At 44.2% G+C, this 27,003-nt stretch overlaps 1 protein-coding gene across 2 annotated transcripts in view; it reads left to right on the top strand.

Annotated features, from left to right (window-relative positions):
- LOC126473641 (cationic amino acid transporter 4) overlaps positions 1 to 27,003 on the top strand; it is a 246,156-nt gene that overhangs the window by 130,596 nt on the left and 88,557 nt on the right. For both annotated transcript variants that reach the window (XM_050100830.1, XM_050100829.1), the window contains one exon: positions 23,042 to 23,290. In XM_050100830.1, coding sequence (XP_049956787.1) covers positions 23,042 to 23,290 — 249 coding nt within the window. The remainder of the gene's footprint in view (positions 1 to 23,041; positions 23,291 to 27,003) is intronic.

Here is a 27,003-nt window from a genome sequence, read left to right as displayed (position 1 = left end):
CAGTTCACAGAACAACAGAAATGATCTGAATATATATATATATATATATATATATATATATATATATATATATATATATATATATATATATGTGTGTGTGTGTGTGTGTGTGTGTGTGTGTGTGTGTGTGTGTGTGTGTGCTACAAGCTATCAATAATACAGGTCTGCAAAAAATATTTTTCAAAATTGTTCTAATTTTGATAACTGATTTTTATGCAGTTTTTGCCGCTGATTTCAGAAAAGATATTTTTTTTCTATCATACAAGATTTGTCTACAAAAAGAAGTAGAACTTTTAAGAAAAATCCTAAAAACGCCATTTTTATATCAGTATTATTTATATACAAGCACATTAAACATAAGTTCATCTTGAACATAGAGTGAGGAAAGCTGACAAAGCTTTATTACAACACTATTACAAGTTTTTGTTGCACTGTTTCCTTTCTCCTTCCAATCTTCTTTTTGTACTTTTGCTGTGGAGCTGAGGATATTCTCTTTTTAACATCCAATAGTATTCAGCCATCATGTTTATGTCACAGCGTCCTTGTTATCTTTATTCCATTTCTTTTACGTCTTGATAGAATCAATCTTGTTCTTCACTGACAGCTCCAAGATCTTGCGGAAAATAGTCCAGAAGAGAATGAAGATAATGAACTTTAAATGTTACAGCCCAATAGTTTGTAGTTGGTTCATAGACTGGCAGCAATATTCTTGTAGTTTGCATCTTTTTTATTTCCTAGAAAGCCGGTACCACTTGTTTAAAAGATTTCCATGCCTTCCTTTTCTGGTTTTCCATTTTCAGCTCGAAGTTTTCATCCTTCATAAGTTTTCTTATATCAGGCCTAACAAATACCCTTTCCTTAAGTTTTGCCTCAGAGAGACTAGAGAATTGTTCACAAAGATATGTAAAACACTCTCTTTCTTTAGGCAATGTGTTGCTGAGTTGTTTCATCAGTCCCAACTTGATCTGAAGTGGCGAAAGTAAAATCTTTTTAGGATTCGCTAAACTCTCTGTAGTGGTTAATAAAAAAGAAGAGAAGAAAAGAAAAGAAAACGTTGAAATGTGGGAAAGAAATTGTGAATAAAAAGGGAGTTTTAAAATCGTAAATGACCGTGAAAAAGGGAAAGAATGAAATGCAAATCGGACTTCGTATTACAGAAAAGTTATCGGACTTCGTGATTCGGAAAGGCTATTGCTGGGGTGGTCCTTGGGCGTTTCTGAGCAAAAGTCAAACCAATTTCCACTACAAAAATTATTTGAAAAAAGACAGAGAACAACAAATGTAACTAAAAGGGGGAAATGGTGTAGATAAGAGTTCATCCTTTACCAGGTTAACATGTCTTCTTTCGTGCGGCGTCCATGTCTTCAAAAATCTCCTACTTCATTTCTGCGTGAAAAGTCGGCTCCGAAATCTTGCAATAAGTTTCATTGTCCAGGAATTTCTAATGTATACAAAACCGTCTTGATATTAACTGCAATTTATTTTACGTTGCTTCCCTCCCCCAAATGTCATAACAACTTCCACAATAAGTCTACACATTAACAAGTTTTTTTTTTTTCGCCTTCATCAGATCACGTCTGTATTAAGCTTCCGCTCTCGAGAGACAATAAAGAAACGGATAAAAAAAAGAGTTTAATTTTAATATTTTCTCTGCCGTCGAGCGCTCATACCGCTGCTACGGTATAATTTATGTCTGAGGGAACGAGTAGCGCGGCGAAATTCGAAGTCCCGCTACATCTCATCCTCAACGTTCGTAACTCCAGGAACCAAAATTTTTCTTACTGCCCATTCTGTTTTAACATAATGTTTTTTACAGTCATGGTTATTCCATTCACAGAGGAAGTATGGAAACTTTGTGTAGCCACTACGTTGGCCTAGTAGCATAAGGATCACTTTTACATTCTAACAAACGGTCCACTTATGATCAGAGTGCTTAAGCTTATTAAGCACCAATTCAAGGTTCTCTCAACATTCTTTGAAATAAATTGAATGTCTTACTGGTACAGATGCGTATTGGTTGCCATTATGCAGAAGAACAGCTTTCAGGCTTCTTTTGGAGGAATCAATGAAAAGTCTCCATTTATCAGTCTGAAATCGATACTAAATATCTCCATCAGCCCATGAACATTAGTACAAAAAACGAGATCACCCACTCAAGCGAAAAAAGGTACAAGCTTTTTTTCTCTATTCCTGTACATTCAACCTCAACCCTAAAACCTTGGCTGCCTCATTGTTGAGGGACTCATAACTACCATCATTTTCATCATCATCAGTGCCTTGAGACAACTGATCGTCAAATAAGATATTGTCAAGTCTAGCTGGAGGACAAAGTACAGGTAAATAAAGCCTATGAGGAACGGGGCACATAGCTGAACGAATGTTGGGATACAAAACCTCCTTTCTATTTTTCAAATTAAAACCCTATCACACAGAAAGAGCAAAAATAACAGTCTTCACTGTGATTTTTTGCTTCTCTCAAAATCATAGGTGTTTCAAAACCAAATTATTTCCTTTTACCTTGAAACCATTGTCTCAGTGGTTCTACACACACAAAAAACACTGTGTGAGGAGCCCATGATGTGTCTTGATCACCCAGTTTCATACCACAGTAGCCAAAGTATACCCTTTTGACAAAATCAGAAATGTTTCTCTGCTGCTTTTTAGCAGTGTATGCACCACAAATATGGCATAAACCATCAGGAGAGTTCACACAACCTCTAGAAGAAACCTAAATATTACTTCAACGAAGGAACATTGGAAGTCTGCTCAGCAGAGTGGTTACATCCACACCTTGCAGTGAAGAGCAAACAGCAGGTGGAAGGGGAAGGAGGAAGAGTGGAAGGGGTACTGACACAGCATACTGGCAGAAAATCTAGTACGAACTGGATTCTACCAGTTTTACTGTATAGTTTTTTAACAAAAGAAAGGCTGTCTCATGATGGCAACGTAAATTTAGATTGATTACATTTGCTATTAACTTATTAGGCTATAAAAGCTATATTTTAAAATAATTATTTAGATTTTACTGGAAGGTTATAGTTTATATGATGTTAAAAACACCTCAAAGTAAAAATTCATTGTGTGATTTGTGGGTAAATAAAGGGTGATGGAATTTTTTCACTATTTTTGCTGTAGTCAGCACAACAAATATCGTAAGAATCACTATAAAATTTGAAACAATTTTTTTATTGCAGACCTGTGTAATCTGTGATAGGCAAGTTTGACTCTTCCCCACAGTTTAGTTAGAGGCAATGGTTGTCTCTACTGCAGTCCGTTGAAATAGGCTCCAGTTGGCAGCTCAGCTATAGCGATCGAACGAATTGGTGTGGTGGTTAAAAGAGCAGGCTCGTACTGGGGATGAACTGAGTCCCTATACCTGCTTGACTTTTCTGTTTGATATGGTACACATGCTGTGCTGTGGGCCATCGATATGGTAGAAAATGAACACACTTCATATGCCACGATCGCAGTTTAGACACTTCTATTGCTCTAAGATGATTGGTTTCGACAGTCTTATGCTGCCATCATCTGATCTGGAACTTCCTTCAAGTTATGTAAATGTAATGGAATGGAATTTAACATGACAACTTTATAGCTAGGTCCAGAAGATCAGATGATGGCAGCATAAGACTATCTTTACCGGTGAGACTGGAGCAATAAAAAGCGTCTAAACTGCGATCGCGGCGTATGAAATGTGTTTGTTTTCTGTTTTAGGTTTAGCGTACTCCCTCCTAAGAAGTTCAGATGAATACTCGGATGGCTCTTTCGACAAGGCATCAGGCGATTTTCTTACTGCCTCTGTTTTACACCCGCAGAAAACTTTGTAAGTAGCAGAAGGACCTGGTATGTCATCCGAAACTTCCCCAGTCATCTACGTGTATGTAACCGCCATACAGATAAACCAAGAACGTCTAAATGGCGTGACTACATAGCCTCCGAAGACATTAAGCTGGACAGGGAACGTCGTGGAAGGAGGCAAACCGAATGGACCCATACTTTGTTTTCTGGCGAGCCTGTCACAATCCAACTCGGGTTCACGTGTAGACTTCCAATGATCAGTCAACGAACTGTAGTTTACAGGTATTTAGAACTTTTCTTTTGTCTTTATGTGCACATAGATTTTTATATAGAGGTCTTTCATTAATTAAGACGCAGGAGTACTCTCCCCTTTAAATTGTTCAATTTTACTTGGAATTGTACGCCTGATTAAGACATACGACAAGTTCGTCTTTTGTGCGAACTTTTGTTAAAGTTTTAGAGTTTCCCACAAATTAAAACTGCGTACTGTATCGGAACTCGAATTCGTACCGTTGTTTTCGTTTTAATGAATTCAGTTCCGCTAGTAGCTTCTTCTACTCTCCAAACTCCACAAAAGCTCTCAAGCTTTGCTCAGCTAGCACTACTGGGAGAAAGAAAGCAGAAACAGGAGGAAGTAGTTTACTAAACCCTCGTTTGAACTAGTTTTGAGTGTTTCTCTGGGATCCTTAGCAGATAGTGTCAACTGAGAAGATGTAGATGATCGAAAGAAGTTCATAGCGTTTCTTCTCGCCTTCGTTTATTAGGCGTGAGTGCGGCACGGAGATGCGAGGTGCACCTTAAATTACAAAGGCAGACGCTACAAGAGAACCGTTATGTCTAATGGAGAAGGTTATTATTATATTTCTGACAGCGTTCATTCCAAGAGAAACAAAGCAATATATTTCTTCCGCCTAGAGGTTTTTTGTTGCTATGGTCTTCAGTCCGAAGACTGGTTAGACGCAGCTCTTCACACCAGTTTATGCCGCATAGGTCTCTGAATAACTACTAAAAACCTACATCCATATGGACCTGCTTACAATAGTCAAGCATTGGTCTCCCTCTCCAATGTACTCCATTGTAGCCACCCCCCCCCCCCCCCCCTCCAAACACACACATATACACTTCCATCCGTCACCGAATTGACGATTTCTTGATGAGTCATGTGTATCCCACCAATATTTTAGTTACGTTCTACAACAATTTTCTCTTCTCATCAGTTCAAATCAGTACCTACTCATCTGTTACCCGATCAATCCATCTAATCTTAAACGTTCTTCTGTAGCACCGAGTTTCAAAAGCTTCAACTTTCTTCTCTCCTGTACTCTTTATCGTTCACGTTTCACTTCAAGATTAGGCTGTACTCCAGACAAACTTTTAGAAAACATTTTTTGACACATTTATATTCAGTGTTAACAAAATTATCTTATCCAGAAATACTTTTCTTTCTATTGCCTGACTACATTTTATATCCTCTCTGCTTCAGCCATCAATAGTTTTTCTCTGCCCAAACAGAAAAACTCGTTTGCTACTCTTAGCGTCTCTTTTTCCTAATCTAATTCCCTCAGCACCACCTGATTTAATTCCACAATATTCCATTACGCCTGTTTTAATTTTGTTGTTGTCGTCTCAAATAATCTTTCCAATAGACTGTCCACTCCGCTCAACTTCTTTTCCAAGTTTTTCACCGTCTGTCGCAAAATTATATTGTCATCGGCAAACTTCAAGTAGTTTTTTATAATTATTTCTTGTCCCTGAACCTAAACACCCTTCGGAGTTTCCTCCTTACTACTTGCTCAATGTATAGATTAAATAACAACGGCGATGCGCTACATTCTTGTCTCACTCCCTTCTCAATCAATTTCCCTTTCACGTCATTCAGCTACAGTAGTCTGGTTTTTGTACAAGTTGTAAATAACCTTTCACTCCTTTTATTTTATTTTATCTTGCTACCTTCAAAATTTCAAAGAATACTTTCCAGTCAACAAATTCAAAAACTTTTTCTAAATCTACCTATGCTATAATCTTAGATTTACCTGCAGCTTATCTTCGAAGATAAGTCGGAGGGACAGTATTTTCTTGGCTTGTTCCTACACTTCTCCGGAACCCAAACTGATTTTCCTGGAGGTCAGCATGTAAGCTCATGTTCAGAAAAAAACAGAACACCTTGAACGACTAGAGACAGAACGTTCATATTCGCAGGACATGTACATTAGTATGTTCTGCAGAAACGATTAGCATTTCAGTCATCTCGGTTCTGGATATGTCCTGTTGCCTGGTAGGCACAGGGTCCGCCATGGGCTCTGATAAGCTATTCCATGTGGGAGGGCATCGATGCATATAAGGTGCGAATGGCGTCCTGTGGTACAGCCATCCATGCTGCTGTCACCTGGTTCCAAAGTTCATCAGTGGCGGTATGCATTGGGTCACAACACTGCACCCGTCGTTTCACCACATACTACACATTTTCGATTGGCGACAACCCTGGTAATATGGCGGGGCAGGGCAAAAGGCTGACATCCTGTGACATCAAGAAGGCATGTGTTCGTGCAGCAACATTTGGTCATGCGTTGGCTTGCGCCCAGGGCGCAGTAAGGAAGGGTATGGCTACGGGTCGCAGGATGTCGTTCACGTAGGTCACACTGATCACAGTGACCTGCACACGTACCAACTGCGACTTGTGGTTGTACCAAGTAACACCCCACAACGTCAGGCCTCGAGTTGACGCTAAGCGTCTTGTGCGAATGCTGTCATTGTGATGCCGCGCCCACTGTCTGCGGCGAACCAAAATGAGACCATCACTTCCAAACAAGCAGAACCTGCATTCGTACGAAAACGCTATGTAATGCCATTCCTGTCCCCTGCGACTTCGTTTCAAACACGGTATTTTGCACATTCATCAGAGGTAGGCGGAAAGTCAACGACCCGCACGTACTCCACAACGTAATAAACGGTGAGGTTTGTCACCGCTGATAGTGTACGATGTGTTACGCTGTTCCAGTTTTGCGTCAGAGCCGAGGAGGACTCATACACTCCTGGAAATTGAAATAAGAATACCGTGAATTCATTGTCCCAGGAAGGGGAAACTTTATTGACACATTCCTGGGGTCAGATACATTACATGATCACACTGACAGAACCACAGGCACATAGACACAGGCAACAGAGCATGCACAATGTCGGCACTAGTACAGTGTATATCCACCTTTCGCAGCAATGCAGGCTGCTATTCTCCCATGGAGACGATCGTAGAGATGCTGGATGTAGTCCTGTGGAACGGCTTGCTATGCCATTTCCACCTGGCGCCTCAGTTGGACCAGCGTTCGTGCTGGACGTGCAGACCGCGTGAGACGACGCTTCATCCAGTCCCAAACATGCTCAATGGGGGACAGATCCGGAGATCTTGCTGGCCAGGGTAGTTGACTTACACCTTCTAGAGCACGTTGGGTGGCACGGGATACATGCGGACGTGCATTGTCCTATTGGAACAGCAAGTTTCCTTGCCGGTCTAGGAATGGTAGAACGATGGGTTCGATGACGGTTTGGATGTACCGTGCACTATTCAGTGTCCCCTCGACGATCACCAGTGGTGTACGGCCAGTGTAGGAGATCGCTCCCCACACCATGATGTCGGGTGTTGGCCCTGTGTGCCTCGGTCATATGCAGTCCTGATTGTGGCGCTCACCTGCACGGCGCCAAACACGCATACGACCATCATTGGCACCAAGGCAGAAGCGACTCTCATCGCTGAAGACGACACGTCTCCATTCGTCCCTCCATTCACGCCTGTCGCGACACCACTGGAGGCGGGCTGCACGATGTTGGGGCGTGAGCGGAAGACGGCCTAACGGTGTGCGGGACCGTAGCCCAGCTTCATGGAGACGGTTGCGAATGGTCCTCGCCGATACCCCAGGAGCAACAGTGTCCCTAATTTGCTGGGAAGTGGCGGTGCGGTCCCCTACGGCACTGCGTAGGATCCTACGGTCTTGGCGTGCATCTGTGCGTCGCTGCGGTCCGGTCCCAGGTCGACGGGCACGTGCACCTTCCGCCGACCACTGGCGACAACATCGATGTACTGTGGAGACCTCACGCCCCACGTGTTGAGCAATTCGGCGGTACGTCCACCCGGCCTCCCGCATGCCCACTATACGCCCTCGCTCAAAGTCCGTCAACTGCACATACGGTTTACGTCCACGCTGTCGCGGCATGCTACCAGTGTTAAAGACTGCGATGGAGCTCCGTATGCCACGGCAAACTGGCTGACACTGACGGCGGCGGGGCACAAATGCTGCGCAGCTAGCGCCATTCGACGGCCAACAGCGCGGTTCCTGGTGTGTCCGCTGTGCCGTGCGTGTGATCATTGCTTGTACAGCCCTCTCGCAGTGTCCGGAGCAAGTATGGTGGGTCTGACACACCGGTGTCAATGTGTTCTTTTTTCCATTTCCAGGAGTGTATCTGTCCTGCAATGCCATTAGGATGCGGTGTCGATATTCTGGGCAGGTGGTTTGGTGGTGCTATCTGACCCATCTCGTCGTGTTCTGCGGCCTTCCTTGAACCATTCTACTCACACCCGCTGCACTGCCGAAACTCTTCATCCTACACGAGCAGCAATTTCCCTGAGGGATGGATGGCATTCTCTCGTGCCAATAATGCGCTCTCTTTCAAACTCGCTGATTTGACGGTACGGTTCGCGCATGCGTCTGCGAGGCATCCCGCACGTCTGCTCAAGTCACACTGATCCATTACCTTCGGTTTACAGCTACAACGAGAGCCGCAGGCATGCTTTACCGGTAAGTGATGTTGTGCCGCGATATCGATGTTGATCTTGAACCCGCTAGCCGACATCGTTCAAAGACTAATCAGTTTTGCGGAACATGCTAATGTACGTATCCTGTGAATATGAACGTCCTATCTCTAGTCTTTCAAGGCGTTCTGTTTATTCTGAACATGAGCGTACCAATCTTTCCTCTGTTCTGTAGATAATTCGGGCGAGTATTTTGCAGCCATGATTTATTCAGCTGAAGGTTCAGTAATATTAACGCCTGTCAGTCGTGCCTTCCTTGGACTTATAATTATGATATACTTTTTGAAATGTGAGCGTATTTCGCATGTCTCACATACCGGGTGATCAAAAAGTCAGTATAAATTTGAAAACTTAATAAACCACGGAATAATGTAGATAGAGGGGTAAAAATTGACACACATGCTTCGAATAACATGGGGTTTTATTAGAACCGAAAAAAAGAAACAAAGAAAGTATTGCTAGAAGCGTGAAAGATCTATTGCGCGCGTCGTTTGGTGATGATCGTGTGCTCAGCCGCCACTTTCATCATGCTTGGCCTCCCAGGTCCCCAGACCTCAGTACGTGCGATTATTGGCTTTGGGGTTACCTGAAGACGCAAGTGTTTCGTGATCGATCGACATCTCTGTAGGGATGCTGAAAGACAACATCCGACGCCAATGCCTCACCATAACTCCGGACATGCTTTACAGTGCTGTTCACAACATTATTCCTCGACTACAGCTATTGTTGAGGAATGATGGTGGACATATTGAGCATTTCCTGTGAAGAGCATCATCTTTGCTTTGTCTTACTTTGTTATGCTAATTATTGCTATTCTGATCAGATGAAGCCACATCTGTCGGACATTTTTTGAACGTTTGTATTATTTTGGTTCTAATAAAACCCCATGTCATTCCAAGCAAGTATGTCAATTTGTACCTCTCTATCTACATTATTCCGTGATTTATTCAGTTTTCAAATTTATACTGACTTTTTGATCACCCGGTATTTTGCACACCAGGCAGAAAGTTGTATGTTTTGTTCTCTCAATGGTTCAAATGGCTCTGACCACTATGGGACGTAACTTCTGAGGTCATCAGTCCCATGGAACTTGGAACTACTTAAACCTAACTAACCTAAGGACATCGCACACATCCATGCCCGAGGCAGAATTCGAACCTGCGACAGTAGCGATCGCGCGGTTCCACACTGTAGCACCTAGAACCGCTCGGCTACCTCTGCCGGCTGTTCTCTCATAATATGAATAATTATGAGAGAATGTTGTCTACTCCAGACGAACTGCTCCCTGTCAAATTCTTTTCGCAGTGTTACGTCTGATGTCTCATCTGCTTCCTCTTCTCTTTTTAATTCTTCAGGTTTGTTTTCCTTGTAAAGACTTCTATATATTTTTCCACTTTCAGCCTACTCTTCTTTGCTTACTAAGGGCTTCCATCTGAGCTCTTGATATCGATACAGTTGCTTCTCTTTCCTCCAGTTTTTTCCTCTTCATTCTCATACACATGTCTTGCGAAATGATCATCACAGTGAAATTAGAGAAATTCGAGCTCATACCGAGACTAGCCCACAGACGTTTTTCATTGAAGGAACAAGCACACACCGTAACGGGGCTTTAGGAGTATGCATGTAGATGGTAGATGTTGATACGTGTCGTGAACGGGTAGCCACAGAACAAGCACAGTTCCCAGAACTAGAATTTCATTTTCGATGTGTACCAGATAGATCGTCCACTCAGGAACAAACTTTAATGTTCCTGTTTATTCTGACTTTCCAGTGCTCTATGGTGGAGCGTCTGCTGTCTGTCTTCCACATCCTGGCGAGTCGCTTTGCGTCCTCTGAAATGCGACGAACTCGAAGTGAAGTGGTTGTTCTGGAGGCGCCGAGGTCTTCGCCTTTGTTCAGAAAGAACTGCTGATACAGCTATTAACAGACAAGCGGATTTTTTTCTGACGTAAGCTTATGACAGAAAAGGAAGGTCAGAGTTTAGAATTCGCCGATATTTTGATCGTTACTCATGGATTAGTATCTTATATCAGAAAGATGGTGCGTGGAGCAGCAGCGGGCTTGCAGAAGCAGCTACGATGGCATTAGCTTACCGTGGTTTAGAAAATCCACTGAAAACCGAAAATCTTGTGACTGATTGAGACTTTGAAACGTGCACTTCCCAAACTCACAGTCTTATCCGTGGTGCCTCTTTGGTCTGTCTGCAGCCTTATCAGTTCCAGGCTCGCGATAATGTTGAGAAAAGCAATACCTTTCAAAGGAGACGTATCACGAAAAGAAAATATATTGATAATACTATTTTAGCTGAATTTCATTCACCACAATCAATGTTTTTCAAAAGCTACAACTGTCTCATTGATGATTTAAATGATAAAACACTTCACCAACCAGTTCTTTCATGCATAGCTTGACGCGTTTGAGGACTTTATTCCTATTTCAATTGCTAGTATTTACGTAAACATTACATCTGATGTCTTGCTTTTGTGTTATTGCGCTTCTCTTAGCCCTCTGTAGTCATTTTTTTATTTACTGCAATAGGAAACTATAAACCCTGGAAATTTTTAGACACTAATAATGCTATTTCTTGTGTATCTACTTACAGGTATTGAATCTCCTTCAGTAAACTATCACTCACAACGTTTATTTACGTCGAATCAAAACATAATACAAAGACATTAAGACTGTACTGCTTCCCAGTGAGATTGAATACGGGCAGTGGTGTTCCATTTAAGTACATTATAATATTTACTGCTAATTGTCACTTGGAACATCTGTCACTAAGGCCAATGACTAAATTAACAGTTATGCTTCACATTCTGTTTTTGTATTATTTTGTTACAAATACTGAGAGCAATGAAGGAAAGAGTAACCGTGAGTGTGAGTTTACTATAGTTATTATGAACAGGAGAAACATTTTAAGAAATTAATTGATTCACTATCTAGCTTCTCACTGAGAATTTTTCCCCCAGACATTTTGTGGTGTACGAATATTTCCAATTCCTCCATTAAATCCACTGTGCGCTGTACATACTCTGGATTTAATGAAGGAATTCTAAACTGAATAACCTTAAATGATGAGTGCATGACAAGAAAAGCAGAACAACACACTCACAGACTCACATACAATACTAAAGTAAATAATTGCACTTGAAAATGGAAATAAACTTCTGAACCATGACTTGCAATGCATGGTTGGTTGGTTAAGTTGGGGGGGGGGGGGGGGGCAACAGCGAGGTCATCGGTCTCATTGGATTAGGGAAGGAAGTCAGCCATGTCCTTTCAAAGGAACCATCCCGGCATTTGGCTGAAGCGATTTAGGGAAATTACGAAAAATCTAAATCAAGACGGCCGGAAGCCGGTTTGAACCATCGTTTTCCCTAATGCAAGTCCAGTGTGCTAACCATTGCACCACCTCGCTCGGTGCAATGCAGGATATGGAGTAACTAGAACAGCGTTTTACTATCGAAATCTTTACAATCTTGAGTCTTTTACTTCTAGTTGCCAGCATGGCCTCAGAGTAGTAAGCAACAGGACTGAAAGGTGAAAACAAAACAGAATTTTGCCAAATAAATCAGTTGCAGACCGTCGTGGTATGTATTGTGGATGGTTTTGAACCCAGTGTCATTTGAGCTGCTGAACAGCTCCATCAGAGGTAGCTCCATGGTGTGCACATTCCTATGGCAGCGCTCTGAGTGTGCTCAGTTAGACAGAAAACTCTTGTCTCCGGCGCCAGACACATTAGTTCTACTTGCAGCGTTCATCGAAGTTCTCGTACCAAATTCTGGAAGAAAGAAGATGGTTAATTATTCTCCTGAACGCACAGGCCTCTAGGGGAAGTACGAGTTACTTGATCCGCCAGTAAGTTATTACACTACTGGCCATTAAAATAACTACACCACGAAGTGCTACAGACGCGAAATTTAACCGACAGGGAGAAGATGCTGTGATAAGCAAATGATTAGTTTTCCAGAGCATTCACACAAGGTTGGCGCCGGTGGCGTCACCTACAACGTGCTGACATGAGGAAAGTTTCCAACCGATTTCTCATGCACGAACAGCAGTTGACCGGCGTTTCCTGGTGAAACGTCGTTGTGATGCCTCGTGTAAGGAGGAGAAATGCGTACCATCACGTTTCCGACTTTTATAAAGGTCGGATTGTAGCCTACCGCGATTGCGGTTTATCGTATCGCGACATTGCTGCTCGCGTTGGTCGAGATCCAATAACTGTTAGCAGAATATGGAATCGGTGGGTTCAGGAGGGTAATACGGAACGCCATGCTGGATCCCAACGGCCTGGTATCACTAGCAGTCGAGATGACAGGCATCTCATCCGCATGGCTATAATGGATCGTGCAGCCACGTGTCGATACCTGAGTCAACAGATGGGGACGTTTGCAAGACAACAACCATCTGCACGAACGTTCGACGACGTTCGCAGCAGCATGGACTATCAGCTTGGAGACCCTGGCTGTGGTTACTACCCTTGACGTTGCATCACAGACAGGAGCGCCTGCGATGGTGTACACTACGACGAACCTGGGTGCATGAATGGCAAAACATCATATTTTCGGATGAATCCAGGTTCTGTTTACAGCATCATGATGGTCGCATTCGTGTTTGGCGACATCGCGGTGAACGCACATTGGAAGCGTGTATTCGTCATCGCCATACTGGCGTATCACCCTGCGTGATGGTATGGGGGCCATTGGTTACACGTCTCGGTCACCTCTTGTTTGTATTGACGGCAATTTGAACAGTGGTCGTTACATTTCAGACGTGTTACGACCCGTGGCTCTACGCTTCATTCGATGTCTGCGAAACCCTACATTTCAGCAGGATAATGCACGGCCGCATGTTGCAGGTCCTGTACGGGCCTTTCTGGATACAGAAAATGTTCGAGTGGCGCCCTGGCCAGCACATTCTCCAGATCTCTCACCAATTGAAAACGTCTGGTCAATGGTGGCCGAGCAACTGGCTCGTCACAGTACGCCAGTCACTACTCTTGATGAACTGTGGTATCGTGTTGAAGCTGCATGGGCAGCTGTACCTGTACACGCCATCCAAGCTCTGTTTGACTCAATGCCCAGGCGTATCAAGGCCGTTATTACGGCCAGAGGTGGTTGTTGTGGGTACTGATTTCTCGGGAACTATGCACCCAAATTGCGTGAAAATGTAATCACATGTCAGTTTTAGTATAATATATTTGTCCAATGAATACCCGTTTATCATATGCATTACCTCTTGGTGTAGCAATTTTAATGGCCAGTAGGGTACTCTGCTTGCGTTCAAGGGTTCTTTCTGCGCGTTCCAGCGATCCTGTATCACCTCACGTAAACATTCCTGTGTGGTGATACTGCTAGTGGGCAGCTGACCAGTGGAGCCTCGTTATCATCGTGATCTATCATGCACCGCCACTTCTCAGTCTACGCAAGAGGTAGTCAACCGGGTTGCTACTGCCTGCTAGTGGGCATTCCACTTCTCAAGGTGGGCAGTAGGTGGTACGAGTTTTAAAAAATTTCATTAGGTTTTCATAAAATTTTGGCATAAAGTATTTGGTAAGTAATTATTATTAAGTGCTTTAACTCGCTGTATCTCTGTGCTATAAAGTTACTTTTCTACTTTATAGATGATCACCATTAATGTGGAACCTGCGGGTGGTAAGAAAATTGTACTTCTAACGGGTATAACAAAAATTAGCGGTAAGTAGAGAAGGTTAGCTACTCTTGGTCTAGGCCGTTATTCTCTACGTCCATCATCAAACGGAGGTCCTGTGTCGCGTGGTTAGCAGTGAAACATACGCAGCTGACAGTTTATGTCGAAGCCGAACTCTTTAGAGACGAAGCTATCTCATTTGAACAAGTATGAACTGAAAAGCCAGCTACGGCCTTTTTGGAAAGAACAGTCCTTTCATTTGCCGACAGTAATTTAGTATTGAAGCGAGACAGAAACTGAAAAGCGTTCATCTGGAGTAAGAATGTAGTGTATTAATTACTATGCCAACTACAATATGAATCTTCATTTGTCGCCAGCCGGTGTGGCCGAGCGGTTCTAGGCGCTTCAGTCTCAGACCTCAGATGTTAAGTCCCATAGTGCTCAGAGCCATTTGAACCATCTTCATTTGTCGCCTTGTTACTGCCACGCGTTTCTCTTGTGCCCCCCCTCCCTCCCCCACCTCCGCCCCCACAATGCAAGCAGGTGCCATTTCGAGCTCTACACATTTCTTTCCTTTATTGCTGTATTATCAATTTTCATCATTTTATGGAGTTTTTACTGTATCGTCTATTATTGTAAGGGCGTGAAATTTTGCCCTGTTTTTACTTAGAAAAATTTTAATAATGAGCTGGGAAAAGGGAAGGGGTCAGTCATGGCTTATTAGCAGTAAACATCCCATTACACACCCTGACTGACTTGAAAAAGAATGGAAAACTAAAACGTGGAAGGTTGGTTCAAGTAAACAGTTGAGTACCTACATCGTATAAACCGTTTTTCGTGTTGGTGAGTTTTCCGGTTGCATGGTCGTGGTCCATGAAACTTTTTTCTTCCTGACATTTCATCCAGAGCAGTGCTGAACATCTTCAAAGGTGCTCTTTGTACCGCTGAGTCTTGAGTCGGAAAAACTCTATGAAGTAAGGAGCACCTCTGAAGATGTCCAGCGCAGGTCTAGACGAAACTCCTAGAATATTCACCAGCAGCTGACATTCCGTCGTGAAAGACTTCATTATACGAGGGTCATTTCAAAAGCACTGTACACTGTGAGTGTGGGACCGTTACGGTGGAGTGATCAAGTTGAAATTCTTGTCACTTGTGAGAGAGACTTTAGGTATGATGGTCGTTGATGTGTTTTCAGATTCACGTGGCTGTATCGCAAGTGATTCAGTTTTACAATGCGAGCTGAAACTGAGTCAGGTCGCATGAAGCGTAGTGGCCAGCGTTCCTGCATCAAAATCGAATCCATACGTAGGAAGAATCCAACAGAAATTTACAGCGCTTTGAGAGAGGTGCTTGGGAATAGTGTAGTGCATCGTACCATAGTATCACGGTGGTCTGCTCGTTTACGTGAAGGTAAGGTAAGCACTGAAGAAAACCCAAGAACCAGAAGGCCATCAACTGCAAGAATCTACACCTCTCACGTTATTGTTAATGATATTTTGAGAGAGAATGGAAGAAAAACGTATGAGGAAACTGTATATGAAACTGTCTGGTTGAAGGCATATGCAACACTCATCGGTGAAGAAAACATTATGCCAATCCTGAGCGGTCCATTCGGCATGTTGTTGGACCCATCTGTACCGCGCTGCATAGTGTCGTGGTTGAACAGATAGACCTCGCCATGGACGTCGGAAGTGAAGTTGCGCATCATGCAGCCTATTGCGCACAGTTTGAGTCGTAACACGACGTCCTGTGGCTGCACGAAAAGCATTGTTCAACATGGTGGCGTTGCTGTCAAGGTACCTCCGAGACATAATCCGTAGGTAGCGGTCATCTACTGCAGTAGTTACACTTGGCCGGCCTGAGTGAGGCATGTCATCTACAGTTCGTCTCTCTGTATCTCCTCCATGTCCGAACAACATTGCTTTGGTTCACTCCGAGACGCGTACCGGCCAGTGTGGCCGTGCGGTTCTAAGCGCGTCAGTTTGGAACCGCGTGACCGCTACGGTCGCAGGTTCGAATCCTGCCTCGGGCATGGATGTGTGTGATGTCCTTAGGTTAGTTAGGTTTAAGTAGTTCTAAGTTCTAGGGGACTGATGACCTCAGTAGTTAAGTCCCATAGTGCTCAGAGCCATTTGAACCATTTGAACCGAGACGCGTGGACACTTTCCCTGTTGAGAGCCCTTCCTGGTACAAAGTAACAATGCGGACGCGATCGAACCGTGGTATTGATCGTCTAGTCATGGTTGAACTACAGACGACACGAGTCGTATACATCCTTCCTGGTGGAATGAGTGGAACTGATCGGCTGTCGGACCCCCTTCGTCTAACAGGGGCTGCTCATGCTTGGTTGTTTACATCTTTTGGCAGGTTTAGTGACATCTCTGAACAGTCAAAGAGACTGTGTCTGTGATACAATATCCACAGTCAACGTCTATCTTCTGGAGTTCTGGGAACCGGGATGATGCAAAACTTTTTTGATGTGTATATTATTGATAAATAATGTCTACTTTATGCGTATCTCTTGTGTTTATTAAAGTTATGGAAAAAACGCAACAGATTTATGGACGAACCCAATACAATGATGGGCAAACATACCGGGAAGGTCCTAGGTTACATTTCCGCAGAAGCAACTTTCCATTAGGCGCTCCCCTCCTCCCTACCCCTCCAGCCCTTTTCCCTCGCGCACTTTCACCGGCGTCTGTTGTCGCTGCTAATTGTGATACGGACTCCATATAAATTTAGCACTCTCAGCTTGGCGCACCAAGCAGCCGCAACTAATTGTGGTGCGTCCGGTGCAGAAATCTTACAGCCGAAGCGCCTCTGGCGATCCTCTCAGCTTGGCGACCCAAGCGATGGCTTTTGCTGCATGGTTCTTAAACCGGTGCCGGCTGGTGTGGCCGAGCGGTTCTAGGCGCTTCAGTCTGGAATCGCGCGTCCGCTACGGTCACAGGTTCGAATCCTGCCTTGGGCATGGATGTGTGTGATGTCCTTAGGTTTAAGTAGTTCTAAGTTCTAGGGGACTGATGACCTCAGAGGTTAAGTCCCATAGTGCTCAGAGCCATTTGAACCATTTTTCTTAAACCGGCCCTGTCAACATGACCAATGTCCACCGCGAGATTGAATTCCGCCTAGCGGCGTTGCGGGCACTTGATACATAATGACAGTAGCGGAGCAGAGACTAATGGGGAAACTTCCTAGTGGCGATACGACTAGCAAATACACTGGCGCAAGCCACAAACAGCAAATTGACTCGGAGCTTGGGAACGAGCACTTCGGAAACGGCGAAGCTGGTAAGCTGTTCGTGTGCTGCTGTCGCGAATATCGATGGAAGGTGGTTGAAGAACGATGAAACGAAGTGTAGACGACAAGTTGCTCGACGTCCGCTCCTCATCACAGATATCAAGACCACATGGTTGCCCGCTCTATAAAACAGGATAGCAGGTGATCTATGGAACAGCTCACGACAGAGTATAATTCTGGTGCAGGCAGACATACGTATTCTGAGCTTACAGTTCAGCGCAGACAGTTGAAGAAGGGACACCGTAGCAGACGACCCCTACATCTTCCCACGTTCTCCTGATGACATCGTGAGTTACGTTTGTAGTGGACACGGGATGCTGGACTTTGGATCATTGGAAACGTGTCGCCTGGTCTGACCGATTTTTTTTTTTTTTTTTTTTTTTTTTTTGCGAACGGCTACTCTTAACCACCACGCCATGGACGCACACCAGTGGAGGCATTAATGTGCTGTGGGGGACGTTCACTTGGGGTTCCACGTCACCTGTGGTAGTAAGTGAAGGCACCGGGATAACTGTGGATCACGTGAAAATTACTGCGGACCACCTGCATTCCATCTAGCTTGATGTCTTTCATGACGATGATGGCATCTTACACAAAGATAACTGTGTGTGAGACAAGGCCAGAATCGTACTACAGTGGTTTTCAGAGCATGGGAATGAACTCTCTTTGAAGCATTGGCCACAAAATTCGCCTGACCTTACCCGGTGAAATACATTTAGTATGCTATGTGTGTCAGCTCGCCGTCCACAGGCCATAGGCATGTAATCTGCGGGAATTGTGGACCTGTGCGTAGTCATCTGGTGCCATACACCTCAGGGAAGCTACCAAGTGCTCGTCGATCCATGTCAAGCGCAACCGATGCTGTAATGCGTTCCAAAGGCGGAACAACACGCTACAACGGAAGTGGTCATAATGGTGGGGTGATTGGGTGATTTAGGGGGGGGGGGGGGGACAAACAGCGAGGTCCCATCGAATTAGGAAGAATGGGGAAGGAAGTCGGCCGTGCCTTTTTAAAGGAGCCATCCCTCCTTTTGCCTGAATCGATTTAGGGAAATCACGGTAAACCTAAATCAGGATGGTCGGACGCGGGTTTGAACCGTCGTCGTCCCGAATGCGAATCCAGTGTGCTAACCACTGCGCACTCTCGCTCGGCGGCCAATACGTTTTGGCTCATTAGTGTAAATATATTTGTCTAGGTCAGCTGAGACGATATTGGTTCAGCAATCATAGGACGATGCCATGGGGTAATTTCATATTTAAAAAAGGCGGTACCAGACATAGTATCTACACATTGTGTTATTCACAGACAACATTTGGTAGCAAAAAACTTTAACGATCGCCTTCACAGCTCTTTAAAGTACGTAATTCTGAGGTTAACGAGGTGGGAAGCGGTGCACTCACTGATAAATTGTTTCAGAAGCTGTGTGATGAGAACGACAAATATTTCAGTCATTTGCTCCTGCACACAGAGCTTCCTTGGCTGTCAAAGGATACATGCCTAAAATGATTTCATAGCCACTTTGATACGGTTTTGACGTTTTTTGAAAACAAAGCTCAACCATTGATGGAAAATTTACTGGTATTCAAGAGTGATACAGCTTATTTGATCGATATATACAATAAATTTAATGACTTGGATTTAAACAAACCTAGGAGAGTTATTCCTGTTTTTGTGTCAAAAATTCCCTTGTACAGAAGGCACAGTTTGAGTCAAAACGGTTTCATCCGTTTTCCAATCTTTATACTGTAGAAACAAATGATGATTACATTTTAGTGTTTTGTCAGAACTTGGACGCATTTAAAGAAGATTTTATGAGTAGACTCATCATCAAATGACCGTTCCAGATAGCGTGGTGGAATCTTTCTCTGACTCACAAACATCAGAATTAGCCTTGCAGGAGGAAAAAAATGGTTAAAATGGCGCTGAGCACTATGGAACTTAACATCTTAGGTCATCAGTCCCCTAGAACTTAGAACTGCTTAAACCTAAGGACACCACACACATCCATGCCCGAGGCAGGATTCGAACCTGCGACCGTGGCAGTCCTGCGGTTCCGGACTGCAGCGCCTAGAACAGCACGGCCACCGCGGCCGGCCCTTGCAGGAAGAGCTGACACAATTTTCAACAAGTGAAGAGTTAAAATTATAATTCAGAAATGGATAGCAAGGATTCTGGCTTCAAAGGCAAATTCCAATATTGTATCCAGCTTTATTGCCTACAGCAAAGAAGTATTTCAGTGCATTCCCACCTTCGCATTTAGCGGAAAGAGGTTTTAGCGTGGTTAGCAAGATGGTTATCAAGAACAGGAACAGACTTCTAATCGTAGAGCGCGGCGAATTAAGATTTATGATGACAAAAATGCAGCAAATATTGAAAAATTGGTGTCATTATAGCAAGTTCACTCTTCTCACTAAATATTTTTAAATTTTTAAATAGACATTTGTCAATGAACCGCTGAGAATGACACCAATATTATTAACATATTTTAATGAAGTAATTTTAAAAATATATCCCTTTTCAGTTCGAACTGCACTACCTGTAAGATGAAAATTGCGAACCATCTGGAATTTGAATACGAATGAAGAAGGGGCACACTGTTGAAGAAGGGGCACCGTAGCAGACGACCCCTACATCTTCCCACGTTGTCCCGAAGACATCGTCAGTTACGTTTGTAGTGGACACGGGATGCTCGACTTCGGATCATTGGAAACGTGTCGCCTGGTCTGACAAATTTTGTTTTCTTGTTGCACCGGGCCGATGGTCCTGACCGGAACCGCGATAGTCTTCAAAGTCATCAACTGGAGCCTAACTTACGACAGTTCACAATTTAATCTTCCATTAAATATCTCCATAGTTTCCCAGATTTCTGTAAGACCTCGTCTAGGATGAAGACTGTAGCCATCGAAATATTGTTTTAAAAGTGTGTTATGCTAAAAGCTCGTTGGAAAATTTTGTGTTATTTATCTGTAGATCGAGTTTGTTGTTGTTGTGGTCTTCAGTCCTGAGACTGGTTTGACGCAGCGCTCCATGCTACCCTATCCTGTGCAAGCTTCTTCATCTTCCAGTACTTACTGCATCCTACATCCTTCTGAATCTGCTTAGTGTATTCATCTCTTGGTCTCCCTCTACGATTTTTACCCTCCACGCTGCCCTCCAATGCTAAATTTGTGATCCCTTGATGCCTCAGAACATGACCTACCAACCGATCCCTTCTTCTTGTCAAGTTGTGCCACAAACTCCTCTTCTCCCCAATTCTATTCAATACCTCCTCATTAGTTATGTGATCTACCCATCTAATCTTCAACATTCTTCTGTAGCACCACACTTCGAAAGCTTCTGTTCTCTTCTTGTCAAAACTATTTATCGTCCATGTTTCACTTCCATACATTGCTACACTCCATACAAATACTTTCAGAAACGACTTCCTGACAATTAAATTTATACTCGATATTAACAAATTTCTCTTCTTCAGAAACGCTTTCCTTGCCATTGCCAGTCTACATTTTATATCTTCTCTACTTAGAACATTATCAGTTGTTTTGCTCCACAAATAGCAAAAAACTTTTACTACTTTAAGTGTCTCATTTCCTAACCTAATTCCCTCAGCATCACCCGACTTAATTCGACTACATTCCATTATCCTCGTTTTGCTTTTGTTGATGTTCATCTTATATCCTCCTTTCAAGACACTGTCCATTCCGATCAACTGCTCCTCCAAGTCCTTTGCTGTCTCTGACAGAATTACAATGTCATCGGCGAACTTCAAAGTTTTTATTTCTTCTCCCTGGAATTTAATACCTACTCCGAATTTTTCTTTTGTTTCCTTTACTGCTTGCTCGATATACAGATTGAATAACATCGGGGAGAGGCTACAATCCTGTCTCACTCCCTTATCAACCACTGCTTCCCTTTCATGTCCCTCGACTCTTATAACTGCCATCTGCTTTCTGTACAATTTATAAATAGCCTGTCGCTCCCTGTATTTTACCCCTGACACCTTTAGAATTTGAAAGAGAGTATTCCAGTCAACATTGTCAAAAGCTTTCTCTAAGTCTACAAATGCTAGAAACGTAGGTTTGCCTTTCCTTAATCTTCCTTCTAAGATAAGTCGTAAGGTCACTATTGCCTCACGTGTTCCAACATTTCTACGGAATCCAAACTGATCTTCCCAGAGGTCGGTTTCTACCAGTTTTTCCATTCGTCTGTAAAGGATTCGCGTTAGTATTTTGCATCCATGACTTATTAAACTGATAGTTCGGTAATTTTCACATCTGTCAGCACCTGCTTTCTTTGGGATTGGAATTATTATATTCTTCTCGAAGTCTGAGGGTATTTCGCCTGTCTCATACATCTTGCTCACCAGATGGTAGAGTTTTGTCAGGACTGGTTCTCCTAAGGCCGTCAGTAGTTCTAATGGAATGTTGTCTACTGCCGGGGCCTTGTTTCTACTCAGGTGCTTCAGTGCTCTGTCAAACTCTTCACGCAGTATTGTATCTCCCATATCATCTTCATTTACATCCTCTTCCATTTCCATAATATTGTCCTCAAGTACATCTCCCTTGTATACACCCTCTATATACTCCTTCCACCTTTCTGCTTTCCCTTGTTTGCTTAGAACTGGGTTTCCATCTGAGCTCTTGATATTCACACAAGTGGTTCTCTTTTCTCCAAAGGTCCCTTTAATTTTCCTGTAGATCGAGTCTGTTTCTGATTTCTTTTCCATGAAAAAAGGGGTGGGGCGCTGAGTAATGTTTTCTTCGAAAGGACGGCGGTGGGCTGGAAAAGACTGAGAACCTATGGTCTAGGTCAGGGGTCTCCAGACTTTTTAGTCCGCGGGCCACATTGACTCCTCCACGAAGTCATAAGGGCCACGATCTACCTATTGGGATTAAAGCATCCTAGCACTCCATGATGACCGTACGGTAAGGCTAAAGGAAAGATGAAATCGCAAAAGTCTAAGGTTGTGGGAATAGCTAGCACTGAAACGAACTACGATTTTTATTTAAGTACATAATTTTGATTGGTGAACGTACCTGACCGAAATTCTGGCCTATTTTATTCTGGCGAATTTCACAGACAAAAAAGTATGTCACTGCACCTTCTTCACGAAAGCGTCCTGCAAAGTCAACGAAATCTCAAAATCATTGTTAGCAACACTATTACTGCAAGACGTAACAGAGGTAGAGTGTGTCAACGCATTGTTATTTCAAGCGGCGCAACAATAAGTTTAGTTGTGTAGTCTTGTAGCGAGTAGAACAGCCAATGTCGCGGTGTATTGGTCGCGATAGGCCTCTAAACTCAGTTGTTGGCAGTATAGGTACCACCTCAAATATTTGGCGGGCCGGATACCGGGGATGTCCAGCCAGCTAACGCGGGCCGGTTTGCCGGCACTCGCGGGCAGTAGTTTGGAGACCTTGGTCTAGGTGCTTGAGGGGAGTACTGTCTCCTGTGCCTCTCTAATGTGTGTACGTGTTTGTGTCGGTGTGCAGGAGTGGGGCACATGGTGGGCGCGGGCATCTACGTGATGATCGGGCCGGTGGCGCGCGACATCGCGGGCCCCGGCATCGTGCTGTCCTTCATGCTGGCCGGCCTCACCTCGCTGCTCGCGGCCCTGTGCTACGCAGAGTTCGGCACGCGCATCCCCAAGGCGGGCTCCGCCTACGTCTACACCTACATCAGCATCGGCGAGTTCTGGGCCTTCATCATCGGCTGGAACATCATCCTCGAGCACATGATAGGTTCGTCTCGACGCAGACGCAGCAGTGTCTTACTGCACCGAACTCCGTTATTTAGTCACATATCCTTACTCTCCGTAGCATTAATAAAGAGCTAAAAATAGATTTTAAGTTGCACTGGTAGCTAGTTTTCTTGCAACGATGTTTCAAATGAGTCATTGATTCATTTACTCAAGGAATTTAAACTCACCTGTGCAAGTGTAGTCATCTTTCCATAACTACTGAAATCTGCATTCGTTTGAACTTGCTCTCTGTAATCAGTCCATGGTCTCCTTCCGTAATCCCTATGCCTCCCTACCCTACTCTTCTCTCCATTACCAAATTAGTGATACCTTGTTGCCTTAGGATATGTCCTGTGAACCGATTACCTATTGTGATCGAATTGTACAATAAATTTCTTTCTTCCTCAGTTGCAATCAGTCCCTCCTCATTGGTTATGCGATCTACCAGTCCAAGTTTCAGCATCCTCCTGTAGCGCTACGTTTCAAACCCCTCTCCTCATTGATTATCCGTTATGAGGCTGCTGCAGGCAGTACCGTGAATGTCGCAAATCTTCTGCAATCAGACGAGGCCTCCAGCAAGGTGAAGTGGCACCCCTACCATTAGTGCAGACATTCCGGTACCTGGGCATTGCCTTTAACCCCATCATACACACAGCCACAACGAATTTCCATCGTCTGTTACAACGACGTCTGCCGGAATCTCCTGTGTCCCAGAACACACCTCAAAACATTGAGTTCCTTAATTTTTAGGTAGCATCAAAATTGGTCCACGGAAACTAAGTGCTTTCTCTGCCTACGCCGACTGGGCGCATCCCTCAGGCGGCCCTTGGCTACTGTCTTACAGCTGGTTCCATGTTTAAAGTCCGTTATGAGACACTTACCCTACCCCAATGGGATCGTGGTCTCAGACTCGTCTCTGTATGCAAGCACCTGCTTTATGTATGAGTACTATGAGAAAATGATGGACCAAACGGAGCACATCCCTAATCCGCAGCTTGCTTGAGATCCTCCTGCCTGCGTCTACCCCACCGCCGGTGTCTGTCGGCCACATCGCGCCTCATTTGTCTCCCTTTTCAACCATTTTCGTCAACTAAAGTTACACAGATACCAGCTTCCCAGGAACCCAACGGCCCACTTCCTTCCCCGTTCTTCCTTAATCCGATGAGACCGATGACCTCGCTGTCTGGTCTCCTTCCCCAAAACCAACCAACCAACCCAGGAACCCATCCACGCAGGCCCAAGGATTTTTACAACCTATTATTGCGCCGTATTCCTCGTAACGTCTTGGATACCAGATATCCCTCCATCCCAGTGGCCCACACTGTGGAGTACCATCCTCCAGGTCTTACTCCTTATGAATGTCTTCGCAAAGTGGTATCACATAGTCAACAGGAAATTTGCTACAAAACAGCGACTGCACGACATCGGTTTGTCGAATTCCACTCTTTGTCTCCTTTGCCAGCAACTCAACATTGTGACCACCATCTGACCTGTGCCTCTCCACACGGCGTCTGGCGATTCATGACTGCCTGCTACATCCAAGTGCCACTACATTCGATCGGACCGCGATTTTTCCTGTAGCTGGAGGACTCATATTTTGCCGCCGCCAAATATCATGCCATTAATTAGATTAAGGGGTAGGTGGTCAGTTACCTATTTCGTTAGGGACCAAAATCTCGCCTCGACTTCTGTATCTGTTTACAAATAGGCCATGCAGCGCTCGAGCACTTGCCACTTTACCTCCACTTAGTTGGGGAACGCCGGGAGCTGAGGGCACCTACCCCCAACCGGGCGGTGCCTGAGTTTCAGCCGCCTATGGTCGATTCTTCCACCGATCTCTGCCGATGGGAGAGCACGCCATAAATGCGCGTAATTTTTTGTGTCCTGTCTTTTGTTTTTATTTTTCCCTAATAGGTGACGTCTGTTCCACATAATTTCATAATAATAGTAAAAATTACAAAGTAAATAAATAAATAGGAAGAGAAGCCTTCCACTTCTATTGATTCCCATGTCTCCCACTTTCCTACTCTCCAAGGGCTTGGTGGAGGTGAGAGGGACACTGTGGCCACGCCCCGGAATTCGACCACTGCCCACTGACCCATTCCTGTAAAAATAAATAAATTAATTAATTAAATAAGAAGGCCAGTTAAGGCAACCACTTGTGTAAATCAGGAAATCCGGGTTTGAGTCCCGGTCCTGCAAAAAATTTCACTGTAGTCATTCCCTTATACAGCTTTGCGAATACATTTCATGTACTTTAATTTTACTCTACCCAGCCTCCTTCACGTTGAGTAGATGACTTCATTCTGACGCAGTAGAGCGCGTTAACCCTGCCGCCTCGAAGGCGCATAACCTATACATAAGAATGCCTAGCATCGCTGGCAAATATGAATGAACATCTTGTCTGTAGCAAAAATTCTTCCCCATAACATGATCTGTCACAGCTTGATGTCTCGTGCAGAGATTTTGAACAATATGTACATATGAAATAAAAGAGTATTTTATTTTCTGTTTCATGTTTCACGTTTTTGTACCAAATTTTAATTTATTGTGAATACTTACATTTTCATTCGATTTAATAATTACAGATAAAATATGTTACTATTCGAGAACTACGCTCATGTTCAGAAAAAACAGAACACCCTGAACGACTTGAGATAGGACGTTCATATTCGCAGGGCATGTACATTAGTATGTTCAGCAGAAATGATTAGTATTTCAGTTACCTTCGTTCAGCGTGTGTCTTGTTGCCTAGTAGGCAGAGGGACCGACCACCATGGGCCCTGATAATTTGTTCCTCGTGCGACGGTAAGCACGCATATAAGGCGCGAATGACGTCCTGTTGTATAGCCACCCATGCTGCATTCACCTTGTTCCAAAGTACATCTGAGGTGGTTGGCATTGGGTCACAACACTGCACCCGTCATTTCACTATATCCTAAACATTTTCGATTGGCGACAAGTGCAGTGATCTAGCGGACCTGGGCAAAAGGCTGACATCCTGTGACACCAAGAACGCATATGTACGTGCAGCAACATAGGGTCGTGCATTGGCTTGCTCAAAAATGGCGTCTAGGGTGTTTTACAGGAAGGGTACGGCTACGGGTCGCAGGACGTCATTCACGTAGGTCACACCGGTCACAGTGCCGTGGACAAACACTAACTGTGATTTCTGGTTGTACCCAACAGCATCCCATACCATAAGGCCTTTAATTGGCGCTGTATGTCTTGTGCGAATGCAGTCACTGTGATGCCGCTCCCCATGTATGCAGTGAATCAAAATGGAGCCATGATTTTCATACAAACAGAGCCTGGATTCGTCCGAAAAGACTATCTGATGTCACTCCTGTCTGCAGTGACGTCATTCTGTACACCATTGCCCTCTAACATGTCATTCGTCAAAGGCAAGCGGAGAAGTGGGTGATGCGCACGTAACCCACGACATAATAAATGGTGAAGGACTGTCACCCCTGACAGTGTACGATGTGTTACACTGTTCCACTGTTCAGCGAGAGCCGAGGAGGACGCAGATCTGTTCTGCAGCGCCATTCGTATGAGATGTCGATCTCCTCGGCGGGTGGTCTGTGTGGTGCGACCTGACCCATCTCGTGGTTTTCTACGACCTTCCATGAACCATTCTGCTCACACCCGTTGCACTCCCGAAAAACTTCGTCCCACACGAGCAGTAATTTCCCAGATGGATGCATCACATTC

The sequence above is a fragment of the Schistocerca serialis genome, chromosome 4, assembly GCF_023864345.2.
Source record: "Schistocerca serialis cubense isolate TAMUIC-IGC-003099 chromosome 4, iqSchSeri2.2, whole genome shotgun sequence".
Lineage (NCBI taxonomy): Eukaryota > Metazoa > Arthropoda > Insecta > Orthoptera > Acrididae > Schistocerca > Schistocerca serialis.
This window is presented reverse-complemented; position numbering and strand designations above follow the sequence as displayed.